This window comes from Mobula birostris, chromosome 21 (genome assembly GCF_030028105.1).
Source record: "Mobula birostris isolate sMobBir1 chromosome 21, sMobBir1.hap1, whole genome shotgun sequence".
Lineage (NCBI taxonomy): Eukaryota > Metazoa > Chordata > Chondrichthyes > Myliobatiformes > Myliobatidae > Mobula > Mobula birostris.
In genome coordinates this window covers 24955930-24975474 of record NC_092390.1, presented here as the reverse complement: position 1 = coordinate 24975474, position 19545 = coordinate 24955930, and the positions used below count along the sequence as shown (strand labels likewise).

General features: G+C 43.1%; 1 protein-coding gene across 1 annotated transcript in view; it reads left to right on the top strand.

Annotated features, from left to right (window-relative positions):
* nrbf2b (nuclear receptor binding factor 2b) overlaps positions 1-18485 on the top strand; it is a 30846-nt gene extending 12361 nt beyond the window's left edge. Inside the window, exons 3-4 of the mRNA XM_072239193.1 lie at positions 5255-5295; positions 17253-18485. Coding sequence (XP_072095294.1) covers positions 5255-5295; positions 17253-17987 — 776 coding nt within the window. The 3' untranslated portion in view covers positions 17988-18485. The remainder of the gene's footprint in view (positions 1-5254; positions 5296-17252) is intronic.
* Positions 18486-19545: the final 1060 nt, after the last annotated feature.

The following is a 19545-nucleotide window of genomic DNA, read 5'->3' as shown; positions in this document are numbered from 1 at the left end:
CAAACTAAGACATAACATCACCTGAGAGAACCGTTGTATCAAAGTGGGAGCAGAGGCATCTTTCCATTTTAATAAAATAGCCCTTCTAGCCAGTAATGTGACAAATGCAATTACGTATTGGTCTGATAAGGAAGTACCATGAAAATATTGAGGAATTATACCAAACAAAACTGTCAATTTATTAGTTTGTAAATTGATTTTTAAAGCTTTAGAAATTGTAGAAAAAATAGATTTCCAAAATTGTTTCAATACAGAACACGACCAAAGCATATGTGTCAATGTAGCTATGTCAGTTTTGCAAATATCACACTGATTATTTACATTAGGAAATATTTTAGACAATCTCTCCTTTGTCAAATAATAACGATGTATAATTTTAAATTGAATTAGAGAATGCCTGGCTGGCACAAATCAAAGAAGAGTTAACCAGCTTCAAAATTCGCAGCCAATCCTCTGTTATCAAGGTCATGTTAAGCTCTCTTTCCCAATCTTGCTTAATCTTAAGTAAAGGATAGTTATCCTGTTGTAATAGTAAATTATAAATTTTTCCAATGAAACCTTCCACTAAAGGGTTCATTTTTAAAATAATGTCTAACAGGTCAGAGTCTTGTATATATGGAAAATTACGTAAATATTCTTGTAAGAAATGCCTGACCTGAAGATATTGCAAAAGGTGTGAACATGAGAGGGAGTATTTAGTTACTAGCAATCGGCCTTGAAACAAATCCATAAAGGAAAAAATTCCTTTATTCCTCCAAAGAGAAAAGGTGGGATCACTAAGTGAAGGTTTAAATAAATAGTTTCGATAAATTAAACTAAAAAGGTTAAATTTTTTAAGATTAAAACAACTTACAAAACTGGTACCAGATTTGTAATGATTGATTAATCATAGGATTTATATTTAGAATAGAAATTTTGGCTAATTGTACAGGTAAAGTTGACAGAGAACACTTAGTGGAGATTTCTGTGCAGCCAGGAGAGATTGTGGAAGTAGATACAACAGAAACATTCACAAGGCATTAGACAGGCACATGAACAGGCAGAGATTTAGACTATGTGCATGCAGACTTAATTTGGCATCCTGGTTGGTACAGGTATCGTGGGCCGAAGAGCCTGTTCTCATGCTATATTGGTACATGTTCAAAGGATGAAGCTATCAACCATTTACAGCAACTTATGAACAATTCTTATTCATTCAAGAGATGAGGACTTTATGGACTGAGCTGGCATTTAATTGACTATTCCTAATTATCCTTGAAGGTGGCAGTGAGCTGCTGCCTTTAACTGTTTGTTCTTGATGTGTGGGTATATCCACAGTAGTGTTAGGGAGAGAGTGCCAGAATTTTGAACCAGTGTGACATATTTCCAAGTGTGTGGTGTGGAGGGCAACTTCCAGGTGGAGGTGGTGGTCTTCATGCTTTTGCTGTCCATGTCCTTCTAACTGGTAGAGGTGGTAGGTGCTGCCAGAGTTGCAGCAAAGCTTCCTGTAGACCATACAAATTGCTGCTACTGTGCATAATGTGCGGTACTTTAAAATTTATTTTAAATTAATTTAGAATCATGTTGGGTTCTAAAATTCCTCACGGGGATTGGGGGTGGGGGTATAGGGGTGATATAGATGGGCTTTGAAGATCCGGACAGAAACAAGTAAAATATGGAGGATAAGCAGATAAGTAGATAACCAGAGTTGTGGTTTAAGGGTATAAAACTTTTCAGATTATCAGGTGACTCCTTTAAGTTTTGATGCTTTATCTTGGATGTTAGACATCAAGCAAACAGTGCTTCCATTACTGTAGTCATTAGTATTCATGCATATAGTCCAAGCAAGTAACAGAACCAAACTAGCATCTTCCTACCTAGCCTAGTGTAGCTTTGGTCATTTGCCCTGTCTCATCCTTCCAAACAAGTGGGGTTATTGCTTGATCAATAATACAAAATAATGGCAGATGCTGGGATCAAAGCAACACTCACAACATGCTGGAGGAACTCAGCAGGTCGGGCAGCATCCGTGGAAACGATGAGTCAATGTTTTGGGCTGGAACCCTTCGTCAGGACTGTAGAGGACTGCTTCTGTCCCACCGAACTTGTATCTGCCTACCTGGACTCCATTTTGTCACCCATAGTTCAGTCCCTCCCCACCTACATCTGGGATACATCCCATGCCCTCCACCTCTTCAATAACTTGCAGTTCCTTGGTCCCGACCGCTTCATTTTCACTATGGATGTCCAATTCTTACACACCTCCATTCCCCATGAAGAAGGCCTCAAAGCCCTCTGCTACTTTCCGGATAACATACCTCACCAGTTCTCCACCACCACTACCCTCCTCCGGTTGGCGGAACTGATTCTCACACTTAATAACTTCTCTTTTGGCTCTTCCCACTTTCTTCAGACTAAGGGTGTAGCTATGGGAACTCGCATGGGCCCCAACTATGCCTGCCTCTTGGTTATGTGGAACAGTCTGTGCTCCAAACCTGCTGCTCCCCAACTTTTCCTTCGGTACATTGATGACTACATTGGTGCTGCTTCCTGCACCCATGCTGAGCTCGTCAATTTCATCGACTTTACTTCTAACTTCCACCCAGCCCTCAAATTCACTTGGTCTATCTTGGACACTTCTCTCCTCTCTCTCGGTCTCCATCTCTGGAGACAGACTATCCACTGACATCTTCTACAAGCCCACTGACTCTCATAACTACCTCAACTATACCTCATCCCACCCCGCCACATGCAAAAATGCCATTCCCTATTCCCAGTTCCTCCATCTCTGCTGCATCTGCTCCCAGGATGAGGCTTTCCATTCCAGGACATCTCAAATGTCCTCTTTCTTTAAGAATCGTGGTTTCCCTTCTACCGCCATCAATGATGCCCTCACCTGTATCTCCTCCATTTTCCACACTTCGGCCCTCACCCCATCCTCTCGCCAGCACAACAGGGACAGAGTCCCCCTTGTCCTCACCTACCACCCCACCAGCCTCCGGATCCAGCACATTATCCTCCGCAACTTCCGCCACCTTCAACAGGACCCCATCACTAAACACATCTTTCCCTCTCCACCCCCCACAGGGATCGGTCCCTCCACGACTCCCTTATCCACACGTCCCTCCCCACGGATCTCCCACCCGGCACTTATCCCTATAAGCGTAAGTGCTACACCTGTTGCTATACCTCCTCTCTTGCCACCATTCAGGGCCCCAAACAGTCCTTCCAGATGAGGCAACACTTCACTTGTGAGTCTGTTGGGGTCATCTATTGCATCCGGTGCTCCCGGTGCGGCCTCCTCTACATCGGTGAAACCCGACGCAGATTGGGGGACCGCTTCGTCGAGCACCTCTGCTCCATCTGCCAAAACAGACAGGATCTCCCGGTAGCCACCCACTTCAACTCTTAATTCCCATTCCCATTCAGATATGTCCGTACATGGCCTCCTCTATTGCCATTATGAGGCTAAACTCAGGTTGGAGGAGCAACACCTCATATACCGTCTAGGTAGTCTCCAGCCCCTTGGTATGAACATAGAATTCTCCAATTTCTGGTGATTCCCTCCCCCTCCCTTCCTCTATCCCTGTTTCACTCTGCCCCCTCCTCCAGTTGCCTATCACCTCCCTCATGGTTCTGCCTCCTTCTACTATCCATTGTGTTTTCCCCTGCTCCTTCTTCACTTTTCCTGTCTATCACCTCCCTGCCTCCCTTCCCCCACGCCTTTATCTTTCCCCTTACTGGTTTTTCACCTGGAACCTACCAGCCTTCTCCTTCCCACCCTCCCCCCACCTTCTTTATAGGGCCTCTGCCCCTTCCCTCTTCAGTCCTGACGAAGGGTTCCAGCCTGAAACATCAACTCATCGTTTCCACTGATGCTGCCCGACCTGCTGAGTTCCTCCAGCGAATTGCATGATCAATGTTTTTTCAATATTTTTCAAAATTGCAATGCAAGTTGAAATAGCTCTCCTAAAAGTGGCAATAATTAAACATGAATGCCGACTGTCCATTGTTATATAAGCTTCAGATTTATTACATGTACATCAAAACATACAGTGAAATGCGTTAACAACCAGCATACCCAAAGACTTGCTGGGGGGCAGCCCACAAGTATCACCACACAGTCTGGCACATACATGCCAACATACAGTAGCATGGCCACAATGTTTCACAGAACAACAGAGGCAGCAAAAAAAAACCAAGATAACCCACAACAAAATACACCACTCCCGCTCCCCTGCTCACACTCACACTCCAAACAGACTTCCAACCCCAGTACAGACTGGCTCCAGTCCTTGTCCCTGGATTCTCTGACTCCCAGATTTTGGGCCTCCAACTTTCAACTTCACCCCATGACGCCGATCATATTAAGATGAATTGAAGCTGGAAAGTGGACTGTTGGATTTGGATTACCTATGTGAACTTTTTAATGTTAACATTTTAAATTGTAACTTGTTCTGAAGCTTCCATAATCCAAGTTTTGTCCAACATTTTAGAGACAAGGCATGTGATTTCGGTATTTATTTTAATGAATCCAGTTAACGTTTAACCTCATCATTTAGATAAAGATGTAGAGCTGTGTATGTCTGTATGAGGCTACACAGCTTCCTTTGTGTTGATATTTAAATATGCAAACATGGTTTGTTTCCTGGATAACATGGAAGTAGTGCACCTGGATGCTATAGTTCTACTTCTCGTTTAGTTGTTTACTTGGTGACTACATTTCCGTGATATCCACTGTTCAGTGAGTGGGACGGTTCTCGTGGAATGGAATAAGTTGTGCATTAAGTGATTTTACTGTTGTCTATAAAGCCCTGATCTTTTGTAATATTTGTCCTGTCCATTTATGAAGGGTATTAGGAGGGGTATAGATAGGGTAAATGCAAGCAGGCATTTTCTACTGATGTTGTGTGGGCATACAACCGGGAGTCATGAGGTAAGGGTGAAAGGTAAAATGTTTCAGGGAAATGTGAGGAGAAACTTCTTCACTCGAGGATGGTGAGAGTGTGTAAGGAGCTGCCAGTGCAAATAGTGTATGCAAGCTCGATTTCAACTTTTAAGAGAAGTTTGGATAGGTATATGGATGGTAAGGGTATGGACAGCTATGGTCTTGATGCAGGTCAATTGGAGTAGGCAATTGAAATGGTTTGGTATGGACTAGATGGCCCGAAGGCCCTGCTTCTGTGCTGTTCTAAACGTGGTCTATTTGTTACTTGTTTACACCACATCGTGCACCATCCACTGACAATGCTTTTTTTTTCCCCTTGCTGTGCAGAGCATCTTGAAGAAGCCATGAAGCTAACACGTTCAGAACAGGTATGCATTGAGTGAGAAATGTGATTAATTCACAAGTACTTTATATAACATCACATTGAATCAGGAAAGTAAATGCTTCTTGCTTGGCATTCTCTTCCCTCTCCTGATCCAGTATGAAAGAACCGTAGAAATTTACAGCACAGGGAAGTACATTTGACCCTTAATGTACATACCAGCCAAAAAAGTTGCTATTTGAGGCATTTCTATTTTGCTTTTCTAGGTCCATTGTCTTGCAGGTTAAGGCTCCTCAAGTGTGTATCCTGAAAACCTCTTCAGCACTATTCCAATCAGACCATCTCTCGTCTTCCTCCTGTCTCTCTTTACTAATAAAAGAAAGTTTAAATTATCTAGTAATCGACACTGCCAAGGGAAATAGATCCTTCCTATTCACCTTATCTATGTGTTTTATAATATTGTATGCAACAATTAAATCTGAGTCTGTTCCTATAACTAAAATGTTATATGATGACCTTGTATATTTCCTTTGCATCTGTCTAATACTATGCCAAACCTTCCTCTGGTCTGGTGACTAAAACTGTATGTGACTGTGCCATAACTGACATTTTGTTCAGTTACCTCAGCCAACAAACTCAAGTTTCACTGTATGCTTTCACAACCACTTTATTAAATTGTTCTCCTTTCAGAAATCTATGAACATTGACTGCTAAATCTCCCTTGTCCTCCTTGAAGTCTTCTAACTTGCTTTTAAATGTTTTATTAACTTTCTGTGCCTGCACTTCCCCAGTACAAACCTCATGCCATGTCAAGATAGATTCCCTTCATCAAATGATTATTTCTTTAAATATTCCTGCAGTGTACAACTTTCCTCCCTGCTCTCCATCACATGACACATTTAGGTAAAAAATCACAAGACCATTAGACTCAGAAGCAGAAGTAGGCCACTCAGCCCATTGAGTCTGCTGTGCCATTTCATCATGGTTGATCCATTTCCCTCTCAACCCTTCTGCCTTCTCCCCATAACCTTTCACGCCCTGACTAATCAGGGACTATCAACTTCCACCTTAAATGCACGCAATGACCTGGCCTCCACAGCCACGTGTGGCAATGCATTCCACAGATTCACCACCCTCTATTTTGAGGGTGTGCCCTCTGGTCCTAGACTACCCCACTCCCCGCCCCCCCGCCCCCCAACCCAAGGAAGCATCCTCTTTACATCTACTCTATCTAGACCTTTCAACATTCGATAAGTTTCAATGAAATATCCCCCAAAAACAGCTTCTTCAACTGGCAGAGCTCTTTGAATCTCAACTGCCCTGTGCTCACAGATTTTACTTTGGACAGCTTCCCCCAGAACTCATCAACTGGCAAACTTTTGTAGTTTGGCACCAATCCTTCAAGGTTAGTTGAGACATAATCCAGGACTTCCAAGTGGAGTTGTTCTCTTGCATCTGCCTTGATCATATTTGGAAATCTCTCTGCCACAAGTCAAAATCTGCTCTGGATTCACCTCATCTTGGCTCTCTGTATTGACCACTGACAGATTTTTCAAGATTTGGTCTCTCATTGGGAACTTCTCCAATATACTATATTATCATGGAGTAGTTTTTTGATTCTATTACAACTTTAAGCAAGTCTACAAGGAGTTTGGCCTCGTCACGTAGGACATCAGTAGAGTAGTTCCTTAGCAGCTAACCAGCTAGTTTAAATAATGTTAGCTATGCTAATAAACGAATGACATTTGTTAAACTCACCTCAACATGTCTTTTACAGTCATTTAACCCACCACGGGCAATAGAAAAGTCACTGTTGCAAACAGTGCAGTGAGCAACACTGTTACTATTTTTGACCCCTATTAGGCAGGGGTACACTTTAGTCTGGGGTGAAGTACATTTTATATTTTCTTTTTTTGGAACTCTCTGCCATGGTGCTGCAGGACACTAAACTGAACTGATGGACAATGAAAGAGAGAGAGAGAGGCCGACTGTAAAGCCCGCCCACAGAGAAAACTGATAGGTCTACTTAGCACAAAGAGAGACCAATCAGGATCTCTCTGTCTGTCTCGCTGTGTGTGTGTGTGTCTCTCTCTCTGTCTGTCTCTCTCTGTCTCACACACACCACACAATTTGTGGGCATCAGGGAGCCGCTATCAATATGCGGGAGACTCCCGGAACTTCTGCGAGAAGTGGGACGTCTGCAATCCTGGAGGTCCTGCTTTTCAGCTTTCTACTTAGCTCGCTAAATTTTCTCTTTAGGACCTCCTCTCTTTTCCTTCTGATGTCATTGGTAGCAATATATACCAAGACATCTGGCTGCTCACTCCCACCCTGCCCCCCCCCCCCCCATAATGTCATGAACATGATCGGAAACATCCCTGGCCATGGCACCTGGGAAGCAACATATCATCTGAGTGTGTCTATCGCATCTACAAAGACTCCAATTTACTTTTCTAGCTATGGAATCACCTATCACCACTGCATTCCTTCTCTGCCCCCTTTCCCTCTGAGTCGCAATGCTAGAGATCAAGTCACTACAGCTCTTCCCTGGTAGGTTGATCCAACCTGCTCTCTTCCCCCCCACCCCAACAGTATCCAAAACGGTATGCTGGTTATTGAGGGGAGCAGCCACATGGGTACTCTGTACCGTCTGTCTATTTCCCTTCCCTCTCCTAACAGTCACCCATTCACCTGTCTCCTGCAATTAGGGGTGACTTTCTCCCTGTATTTCCTATCTATCATCTCCCTTGGTTCTCTTATGAGCTGAAGGTCATCAAGTTGCAGCTCCAGATCTTTAACACGTTCTCTGAGAAGCTGCAGCTTGGTGCATCTGGTGCAGGTATGGTTATCCAGGACGCTAGAGGTCTCCCAGGATTCCCACATCCCACACACAGAACAAAACACTGCCCTTGGAGCCATTCTTATTGCCCTAACTATACATTAACAGATGAAGATTGAGCAAGAAAAAGCTTACCAGATACTTATGTCACCCTTGTCTGTTATTGACCAAGCCTGTTGAGCAAAACCAAAAGTCTCCCCACTCTCACACTGTCCCACTCCAACAATGACTGCTCCACTTGGCCCTGTCTTATTTTTGTTTGATCTAGCTAATGAATCCCAAAATTCAATTTGGCCACTGCTCAAGCTCCAAAAAACAAACGACCGTGAAGTGCTGATTTTTAAAGACCCCTCCTCGACCTGGGTGCAGACTCCTTTATTTTTTACTGTCCACTGTTCAACACATCTGTAAAGCGCTTATGTACACACATTTTAATCGAAATGTTTTGCAGAGGTGGGTGTCTTGTACCCCTGCTAAGAAAATACTTCGAACTCTCTGGATACTCTTTATCCTTTTTCCAGTGTCTTCCCGTGTGGTAATTGCTTTAGTTGTTTCCCAGGACTTTGTAATTACACCATACCACACCTCCCCATCTGATAATTCCTACTAATTTTCCTCCTGTATAAACCCAGGAATATGGCAGCCAGTGGTGTAGTGGCATCAGTACTGGACCTCCTGTGTTCTTCCTGTAACCTTTGATACCCTTACTAATCAAGAACCTATCAACCTCCACTTTACCCTGTCTAATGACTTGGCCTCTTCAGTTGCAACAAATTCCTCAGATTCAGAATTATCACCGGCATGCCACGTGAAATTTGTTAACTTAGCAGCAGCAGTTCAATGCAATACATAATCTAACAGAGGAATAAAAAATGATAATAAATAAAATAAAACATAATAAATTAACAAGTAAATCAATTACATATATTGAATAGATTTTTTAAAACTTGCAAAAACAGAAATACTGTATATTTGTTTTAAAAAGTGAGGTAGTGTCCAAAGCTTCGATGGGCATTTAGGAATCAGATGGCAGAGGGAAAGAAGCTGTTCCTGAATCGCTGAGTGTGTGCCTTCAGGCTTCTGTACCCTCTGTTTGATGGTAACAGTGAGAAAGGGGGCATGCCCTGGGTGCTGGAGGTCTTTAATAATAGATGCTGCCTTTCTCAGACACTTCAAAGATGTCCTGGGTACTTTGCAGGCTAATGCCCAAGATGAAGCTGACTAGATTTACAACCTTCTGCAGCTGCTTTCGGTCCAATGCAGTAGCCCCTCCATACCAGAGAGTGATGCAGCCTGTCAGAATGCTCTCCACGGTACAACTATAGAAGTTTTTGAGTGTGTTTGTCGACGTGCCAAATCTGTTCAAACTCCTAATAAAGTATAGATGCTGTCTTGCCTTCTTTATAACTCCCATCCTCTGAGTAAAGAGATTCCTCTTCAGCTTTGTTCTGAAGTGACATTCTTAGTTCTGAGGCTGTGCTTTCTGGTCCTAGACTTCCCCACTATAGGAAAAATCCACTCCCCTCTATCTAGGACTTCTAATATTTGTAAAGGTTTCAGTGAGATCCCCCCCCCCCACCTTATTCTTCTAAATTCCTGTGAGTACAGTCCCAGATTCATCAAAATCTCATTAATGCCAGCACAATCTTTCCTAGATAAAGGGCCCCAAACTGCCTAATCTGTCTGCCTTTCTGCATACTTCAAGTAATTATAAAACATTAGCATTATATTCTTGCTTTTATATTCTAGTCCCTTCTAAACGAATGCTAATATTGCTTTTGACTTCAACCTGCAATTTAGCTTTTTGGGAGTTGTGCATGAGGACCCCCAAGTCTCTCTGCACCTCTGATTTTTGAATTTGATCTCCGCTTAGAATATAGTCTGTGCCTTTATTCCTTCTACCAAAGTGCATGATCATACACTTAAGCAACACACATCAAAGTTGCTGGTGAACGCAGCAGGCCAGGCAGCATCTCTAGGAAGAGGTACAGTCGACGTTTCAGGCCGAGACCCTTCGTCAGGACTAACTGAAGGAAGAGTGAGTAAGGGATTTGAAAGTTGGAGGGGGAGGGGGAGATCCAAAATGATAGGAGAAGACAGGAGGGGGAGGGATGGAGCCAAGAGCTGGACGGGTGATAGGCAAAAGGGGATACGAGAGGATCATGGGACAGGAGGTCCGGGAAGAAAGACGGGGGGGGGAGGGGAGACCCAGAGGATGGGCAAGAGGTATATTCAGAGGGACAGAGGGAGAAAAAGGAGAGTGAGAGAAAGAATGTGTGCATAAAAATAAGTAACAGATGGGGTACGAGGGGGAGGTGGGGCATCAGCGGAAGTTAGAGAAGTCGATGTTCATGCCATCAGGTTGGAGGCTACCCAGACAGAATATAAGGTGTTGTTCCTCCAACCTGAGTGTGGCTTCATCTTTACAGTAGAGGAGGCCGTGGATAGACATGTCAGAATGGGATGTGGAATTAAAATGTGTGGCCACTGGGGGATCCTGCTTCCTCTGGCGGACAGAGCGTAGATGTTCAGCAAAGCGGTCTCCCAGTCTGCGTCGGGTCTCGCCAATATATAAAAGCCCACATCGGGAGCACTGGACGCAGTATATCACCCCCGTCGACTCACAGGTGAAGTGTTGCCTCACCTGGAAGGACTGTTTGGGGCCCTGAATGGTGGTAAGGGAGGAAGTGTAAGGGCATGTGTAGCACTTGTTCCGCTTACACGGATAAGTGCCAGGAGGGAGATCAGTGGGGAGGGATGGGGGGGACGAATGGACAAGGGAGTTGTGTAGGGAGCGATCCCTGCAGAATGCAGAGAGAGGGGGGGAGGGAAAGATGTGCTTAGTGGTGGGATCCCGTTGGAGGTGGCGGAAGTTACGGAGAATAATATGTTGGACCCAGGGGATGGTGGGGTGGTAGGTGAGGACCAGGGGAACCCTATTCCTAGTGGGGTGGCGGGAGGATGGAGTGAGAGCAGATGTACGTGAAATGGGGGAGATGCGTTTAAGAGCAGAGTTGATAGTGGAGGAAGGGAAGCCCCTTTCTTTAAAAAATGAAGACATCTCCCTCGTCCTAGAATGAAAAGCCTCATCCTGAGAGCAGATGCGGCGGAGACGGAGGAATTGCGAGAAGGGGATGGCGTTTTTGCAAGAGACAGGATGAGAAGAGGAATAGTCCAGATAGCTGTGGGAGTCAGTAGGCTTATAGTAGACATCAGTGGATAAGCTGTCTCCAGAGACAGAGACAGAAAGATCTAGAAAGGGGAGGGAGGTGTCGGAAATGGACCAGGTAAACTTGAGGGCAGGGTGAAAGTTGGAGGCAAAGTTAATAAAGTCAACGAGTTCTGCATGCGTGCAGGAAGCAGCGCCAATGCAGTCGTCGATGTAGCGAAGGAAAAGTGGGGGACAGATACCAGAATAGGCACAGAACATAGATTGTTCCACAAACCCAACAAAAAGGCAGGCATAGCTAGGACCCATACTGGTGCCCATAGCTACACCTTTGGACTAATTCCGCTAGACGGAGCAGAGTGGTGGTAGAGGGGAACTGATTAGGTCTGGATCATACACTTCCTTGCACCGTATTCCATCTGGCATTTCTTTGCCCATTTTCCTTATCTGTTGTCTTCTGAAGACCACCTGTTTCCTCAACACTGATGGCCCCTCCACCTATCTTAATATTGTCCACAAACTTGGCAACAAAGCCCTCAATTCTGTCATCCAAATCATTGAAATATAATGTGAAAAGAATTGTTCTCAACATCAGCCCCTATATAATCCTACTAGTCACTGGCAACCAACCAGAAAAGTGCACCTTTATTCCCACTTTTTCCCTCTTACCAATCAGACGATTTCTACATGTTTCTTTCCTGTAATACCCTGGGCTCTTATCTTATTTAGCAGCCTCATGTGCAGCACCTTGTCAAAGACCTTCTGAAAATTTAAATTAAAAATACGTTGGCTCTCTTCTGTCTATCCTGCCTGATATTTCCTCAAAGGATTCCAACAGATTTGTCGGGCAAGATTTCTGCTTAAAGAAACCTTGCTGACTTCTGCCACCAAGTACCCTGAAACCTCATTGTCAATAGTTGATTCCAACACATTACAAACCCCTGAATTCAGGCGAACTGGCCTATAGTTTCCTGTTTTCTGCCTCCCTCCCTTCTTAATGAGTGTAGTGACATTTGCAATTTTCCGGTCCTCTAAAACCACTCCACGATCTAGTGATTCTTGAAATATCACTACTAATGCCCTCACAATCTTTTCAGCTGCCTCCTTCAGAACCCTAGGGGTGTATTTCATCTGATCCAAGTGAATTATCTGCCTTCAGACCTTTCAGCTTCTCAAGCATCATCTTAGTAATAGCAACCACACTCAGTTCTGCCCTCTGACACTCTCGAATTTTTGGCATACTGCTTGTGTCTTCCACAGTGAAAAATGATGCAAAAATACTTACTGAGTTTGTCTGCCATTTTTTTGTTCACCGCTACTGCCACGTCAACTTCATTTTCCAACAGACCAATATCCAATCTCACCTCTCTTTTTCTCTCTATATATTTATGGAAAAAAAGCTTGGTTTCCCCTTTTTATATTATCAGCTAGCTAATCTTCATATTTCATATTTTTTCTCCGTATTGCTTTTTTCTTCATGCTTTTAATGGTTTGCAATTCTTCCTTTCTGAACCCCTGACCAATTGTGAAACAAGTCAATGTTTAACAATGCGACTAGTCTTCTGCCTCAGAAAGCCATGATACAAAGATGCCTTGTTAACACCTCTGTGGTTATTGTTGCTGAGTTTTAATAATAAACCTTTGACAATAAGCCTTCCCTTTGGCTACAGAGGACATTGTCTTCACAAGAAAAATGCAATAAACATGGTGTTTCTTCCAAATACAATGTGTAGAAATCTAAACCCAGATTAATAATTAACCTTGTTGAGTACTTCAGAAATCATGTGGATTAACTATTCCGTTCTCCTGCCCTCTTCACTGAGCCGTTAACCGTACAGGCTAAAACTAATAAATTTTTAAGACATTTTAGATATCTCTTGATTGTTACAGGAAGCTATATTCCAGTCACAGTAAACCACCACTCCTTACTCTGGTGCTGAAATTCCCATTCATGTCTTTATTACATCTAATGCTTAACTATTCCAATATATTCATCCTACTCTCTATGGTCTTGGAATTATCCGGAGCTCTCCTGGCTATCTGCTAATGTGTAAATTGTGTACACACAACACTCAATCCTGATCGCTCATGTAGTCTGGAGTTTGCATGATCTCTCAGGTTTCCTCCCACACTCTCGACATGGGAGTTGATAGTTAATTGGGTGCTGCAACTTGTCCCAGCCCTTCAGCACAGACTAGATGGGCCAAAGGGCCTGTGTGTGTGTGTGTGTGTGTAGGTGACTGGTAGAATAGGGGAATTGATGGGATTGTGAGGAGAATAAAATATGCAATATAGGAGAATGTAGGATTAGTGCAGATGGGTGATTGATGGTTGGCTAATCAGTGCGTTGAACAGTCTGTATCTCTCGACTCTATAACACTGCTCTGCTTGTTGAGCTATACAGATCAGCAACAGAACTCAGGTTCAGCCAGCTTCTGGTTTGGTAACAGGTTGTTTAAATTCTCATCTGTATTTTTAAATTCTTCCATGATTTTTCCATTTACAATCTTATTCTTCTACATGGCTTTAACCAAGATTCAGGTTGATTTATCACATGTATATCGAAATATACAATGAAATATATCATTTATGTTAACAACCAACGCACCTGAGCGTGTGCTGGGAGCAGCTCGCCAGTGTGACCACACATTCTGGTGCCTACATAGCATACCAACAGTGCTCAGTAAAACAACCTTCCGAGGTCTGCACTAATCATAGCATGTTAAATGTCCTTGAGCTTACTAGCCCCAAATTCCAGATTCTTCAATTTCAGGTACCTTGCTCTTCCTTTGGCTCATCTCCCCCCTACCCCCATTGTTCCCACCTCCCTTAATTCATTCTGTATTCCACCTTCCTTCCCAATTAGATTCCATCATCTGCAGCCTCCCAGTCTCTTGGTATTGCCACTGTTCCCTTCTCCTTCTGCTTATCACCCCATCCACAACAGGCTCCACCTATCACCTGCTAGCTCTTGCCCGACCCTTTCCACTCTCCTTTTTATGTTGACTATCTCCAGATTAAGGGTCTTGACCCGAAACACCAACTGTCCACAGATGCTGCCTGACCCACTGAGTTCCTCCAGCAGTTTTTGTCCTTGTAGGCTCCAGCCTCTGCGGTCTCCTGGGTCTCTGGAATTCCCTCATTAACCTCTTCCCTCTTTGTAGGATTTTGCATAAAGCTTCCTTTTTAACCTTGCCTTTTTGTCACCTTCCCTAACATCTCCTTTTGTGATTTAGTATCATGCTTTTTAAAGATTAGATTAGCCTTATTTGTCAAATGTACATTGAAATATCGAAAGGTACTCTGCGAAATGCATTGTTTGCATCAAATCAAGTCACCGAGGATTGTAGGCAGCCACTCTTGCAACACTAACATACCATGCCCGCCGTTCACCGACCCTGACCGTACGTATTTGGAATGTGAGATGAAACCGGTGCACCTGAGGGAAACCCATGCAGTCACGGGGAGAACATATGGACTGTTTACAGACAGTGGCAGGACTACAATTCCCATCTTACAGCTGACCTGCCCACCCACCCACCCACCCCTCGTCCCACTAATGGTCCTGCAAGGCATCTAGATGTGATTTTGCATTTTTAACGAATTATGAAAGTGGAGGTTGTGTAACAATGCTTTCTATGTTAGAGCACTTATTTATGGATTTACCTCACTGAAAAATATGTTTGCTTTCCCAAATTTTCCGGATCAAATCTCTTGTTCTGTTTTCTGAGAGAGACTCAATTCTTCATTCTAAATTTCAAAGGGAAGACCACTTCAATTTTAATTTTAGATTGGAAAGGGTGTACAGTTCTTCATAGGAAGGATTTAATTGTAGTCCGCAGTGCAACGGAGATTCACGCCTGTGATGAAGCGTTGCAGTTGTGGTGTGAGATTGGATAGGGTGGATCTGTTTTCCTTTGAATAGACGAGACAGGGTAGAAGCCCACAATTTGATGAGAGCAATAGCTGGGGCAGACAGAAAGAAACTCCCTCCCCCCCCCCCCCCCCCCACATCGGAGCATTCTGAAACATAAGATTAGTTAAGAGGTTTAGAGGTGAGTTGTGAAGGACTTTTTCCCCACCCTGTGGCGATGGCTGGAATGTGGAACACCTTGCCCGGGGTGCAGGCAGATACCTATAGTATTCAATGTGTGTCTGGGAATTTAGGTGAGCAGAAATTAAAGAGATAAGAGATTAGCTTTACTTTTTTACATGTACATTGAAACATCGAAGCATACAGCAAAATGCATTGTTTGACAGGTGGAGGTGGTGCTGGGTGCACCTTAAAAATGTCGCCACCCTTCTGGCACCAACATCGCATGCCCAGAATTTACTAATCCTAACGTGCAAACTCCTCCCAGTTGCAAGAATTGAGTCCCAATTGGTGGTCACTGGCATTAACAGCTACCCCACCGTGTCACACTATAGTACAGGTGCATCGCTCTTGAATTGCCAATGCATAAACTCTATGCCGGCTGGTGGTGTAGTGGCATTAGCACTGGAATACAAGGCAGATGGTCCTGAGTTCAAATCAGGCCAGGTCCCAACCTGGGCAGCTCAGTACCACCCATGGTACAGTTGCGTAGCTCTTGAATTGCCGATTCATAAAGTCTGTAAACCAAGTGCTGGCAAATGGGATTAGGACACAATGGTTAGTATGTTAGTATGGGTGTGGTGGCTGAAGGGCCTATTTCTATGCTCTAAGTATGACTGTGTGATACAGGACCAGAGCTTGGGTTTCATCATGTGTGGCCAAGAAAGCTTGGTTCACAACTTTCTAGCACTTTGTAAATACTTACTGACGTGCATCTGCGTTAACATTAACATGACAAAGGGCTCCATGAATAAAAATTCCTTGCATGTCACCAAGGAGGTAGTAGCTGATTTTTTTTCCCAAGAGAAGGCATTGGATAATATCAAATAGTTCACGCATTACAGCTTGCATTTACATGATTATACAAATTAATGAACCCACACCATCCTCTCTGTGGTAATGGACGGTAGAGTGAAGCAGAATGGATGGAGAGCTCTTTGGTCTCATACATCAAAATTTCATCAGCACTCAGTTGGGATTGGAACATAGATGGAAAGGTTAATCTCGGTGAAAGTGTAGCATGTAGCCAGGGTCAGATCGGACAAGGCCTCTGGTCTCACAGTACTGTTGAGGGTTCATAGGGTTGACTCTGGGAAATCCTGGGAGGTTATGTGAAATTGATAACATCTTGAAGCAGATTGTGCTTTCTGCTACAGTATAATCACTGAGCAGTGATCAGCTCTCGGACAACTTGGCAAATGTACAAATGTTGTTTCCCTTTCATTCCTTAATTCTATATGATCTACCACCAGGGAGCATGGAATTCACCCAACTTGAGCAAGTGACTGAGCAACAGCAATCCTGACAACCGTGTACAGAATCACTGCTACCTTCTTCAATTTCGTCAATGAAATATTACTTTACTTTTCTGGTCGCATCATTGTAGGAAAGATGTTAAAGCTTTAGAGAAGGTACAGAGGAGCTTTACCAGGACGCTACCTGGATTAAAGAACACATCTTCTGCGGATAGGTTGAGTGAGCTAGGGCTTTTCTCTCTGGGGTGACGGAGGGCGAGAGGTGACTTAATGGAGGTGCACGAAGTGATCAGAGGCATAATCAAGTGATTAGCCGGAGACCTTTGTCCAGGGTAGAAATGGCTAATACCAGGGAGCCTAATTCTAAGGAAAGTATAGAGGAGATGTCGGAAAAGATTTTTACATAGTGTTGGGTGTATGGGCTGCACTGCCAGGGATGGTGGTAGAGGCAGATACATTAGGGACATTTAATAAACTCTAGAATAGGCACATGGTGATAGAAAAATAGAGGGCTCAGTAGGAGAGAAGGGTTAGATTGATCTTAGAGTAGTTGAATAGCTCAACACAACATCTGTGCTGTAATGTTCTATGTTTTGTGAAGACTTTTATTCCTGTGTTAATAAATTATTATTTTCTCAATATTCAGGCTTTATTGTCATTGGAACTACAGAGAGACAGTCATATCAAACATCAGCTTTTAATTCACGAGAGGTGGAAGAGAGCTAAGAGGGAAGAAAAGCTGAGGGCTCAGTTACACCCAGCAGCAACAGACAGGGAGGCCGATCTACAGTCGTCTACAAGACTCTCCTCTGAATCTGATGGTCTGAAGACACTTTCTGCAAGTGTAGAAATAGGTAGCCTTAACAAAGAGGAATATCTGCGACGGATTCAGAATTCCTGCGATCGGGAACCAGACACTCTTCTGTTTCTGTTAGAAAAAAAGCATGTTGCTTCAAAAACCTGTGCAGTGAGCAAAACTCCTAAAGATGACAAAACAAGGATTGAGGAGCAAGAGGTGAAAATCTCTGAGTTGAAGAGACTTGTTGATCTTCTTCTGGCTGAGAACGAGAGGTTAAAGAAGGAGAATAAGCAGCTGAAGACGGAGATTGCGAGGCTCAGGAAGTCCCCATTGGAGAAGGAATTGGAAGTGGACTCTGACTTTGTACAGTCAGAGTTATGGTGCTTGAGTCAACCGTCCACTGATGTCACCAATGCTGGGAAAGCAAAAGACATTCCAATACCCAACCTTCCTCCTTTGGAAATGCCAGCTCAGGACATTTCACTGGTTGATCTCCCCCTTTTAGAACTTCCTGAGGAGGTTGTGTGTAACCTGAAAGAACTATTGGACAACCAAAAGGAAACCTCAAAAGACAAACTATAGGGAGTATACTTGCAAAAAAAAAAACAAATTGTTAACAAATTAAAGGTACAGTGCCTCAGAATAGCAGTCAATGTTCCTGTTGTGTGTACAACATGAGTGCCAGATGATCAGATGTATGATCGTTATGACTTTCTCATGCAGGTGGACTGGGGCACTGTTTACAGCTGGGTACTCAGTTTCATGAATCAACCTGTGCCACTCAGTGAACTCTTAATGTGATGTGTATTTCAAAGCCAATCAGGAACGTTACACGTATTTCTACTGTATAATGAGGGAACCAAATCAACAACTTCTCAATGATCAGTTTACATTACAATAATTGGGGTGCATCATTGTATACCTTTTTTATTGTAGTCTTTCAATCTAAACAAATTACTCTGTGTGATATAAATTGTCTAAAGACGAACTGTAACTTTTTTGTTGCTGCATGAATGAATAAAATAGTATCAGTATTTGATTTGCAGATCAGATAATTAAATAAAAATACTATCCTTGCAATTTGATTTTATAGAAATTACCATTTTTTAAAGCACTATTGTCACATGTTTGGTTGTACTTTTTCCCCTTTGAAACAGCTGGTTGGAGGATCTAACCTCATCACGTCGATGCTGAAAGAGAGGGGCGCTACTGGACCAGATCTGAAAGATTATATGACCTTGTTTGAAGAGGAGACTTCTGATGCTGTGACCTGCTTTCCTCTGGATAGCCATTTTATTCTGTTACTGTTGACATGATCCTGAGTGGCTTTAAAATAATTCATCATAAATGTTGCTTCAGCAGAACCTCACAGATGCTTTAAAAACAAAATTATTCCTATCAGTGCATCACGTATGACCTGTCATTAAAATAACCAATGTAGCGACTATAGTGCCATGCTTTAAGAATGTAGTGCTTGTTTACAGCTAATTCCAATGTAATTTAAATTTAGCTAGTTTTAAATTTTGGTTTATCAGAATGGAGACTTCAACCTCTGATAAAAGTAAGTCCACAGGTTTATAACAAAAATAATGTGGCACAGGATATCCTTTCTGCTTGTGCTTAGGAGCTATTTTAGTCTTCCTACTGAATATGGGGACATAAAGGTATTTGCCTGCATGTTTCTGTTGTACCTGACTGAAAAGACTGTGTCCATAAATTGTGATATCATGCAAGATAAACCTGTGTTTACTTAAACCAATTTTTACCACTTCGGTAACTCCAGCCTTGAGTGAACTGCCTCTCCCAGTCTGTAATGAACAGAATTTCTTTGTATTTGTATCTTTACAGCAAATTAAACTGATTAGCTCGGGAAGTCTGTTAAATGTAAGGATCTATGATTTTAAGTAAGAAATAATATTCAATTTTTTTGCAAACTAAATGTTAATTTGTATTTGGCTTTGGTGGAGAGAAGGCTTGAAATTTACTCAACTGATTTATAAGAACGTTAAGACATAGGATCAGAATTAGGCTGTTCAGCCCGTCAAGTCTGCTTCACCATACCATCATGGCTGATTTATTATCCCTCTCAACCCGCCCCCCCCCCCACCAATTCCCCGGCATTCTCCATATACCCTTTGAT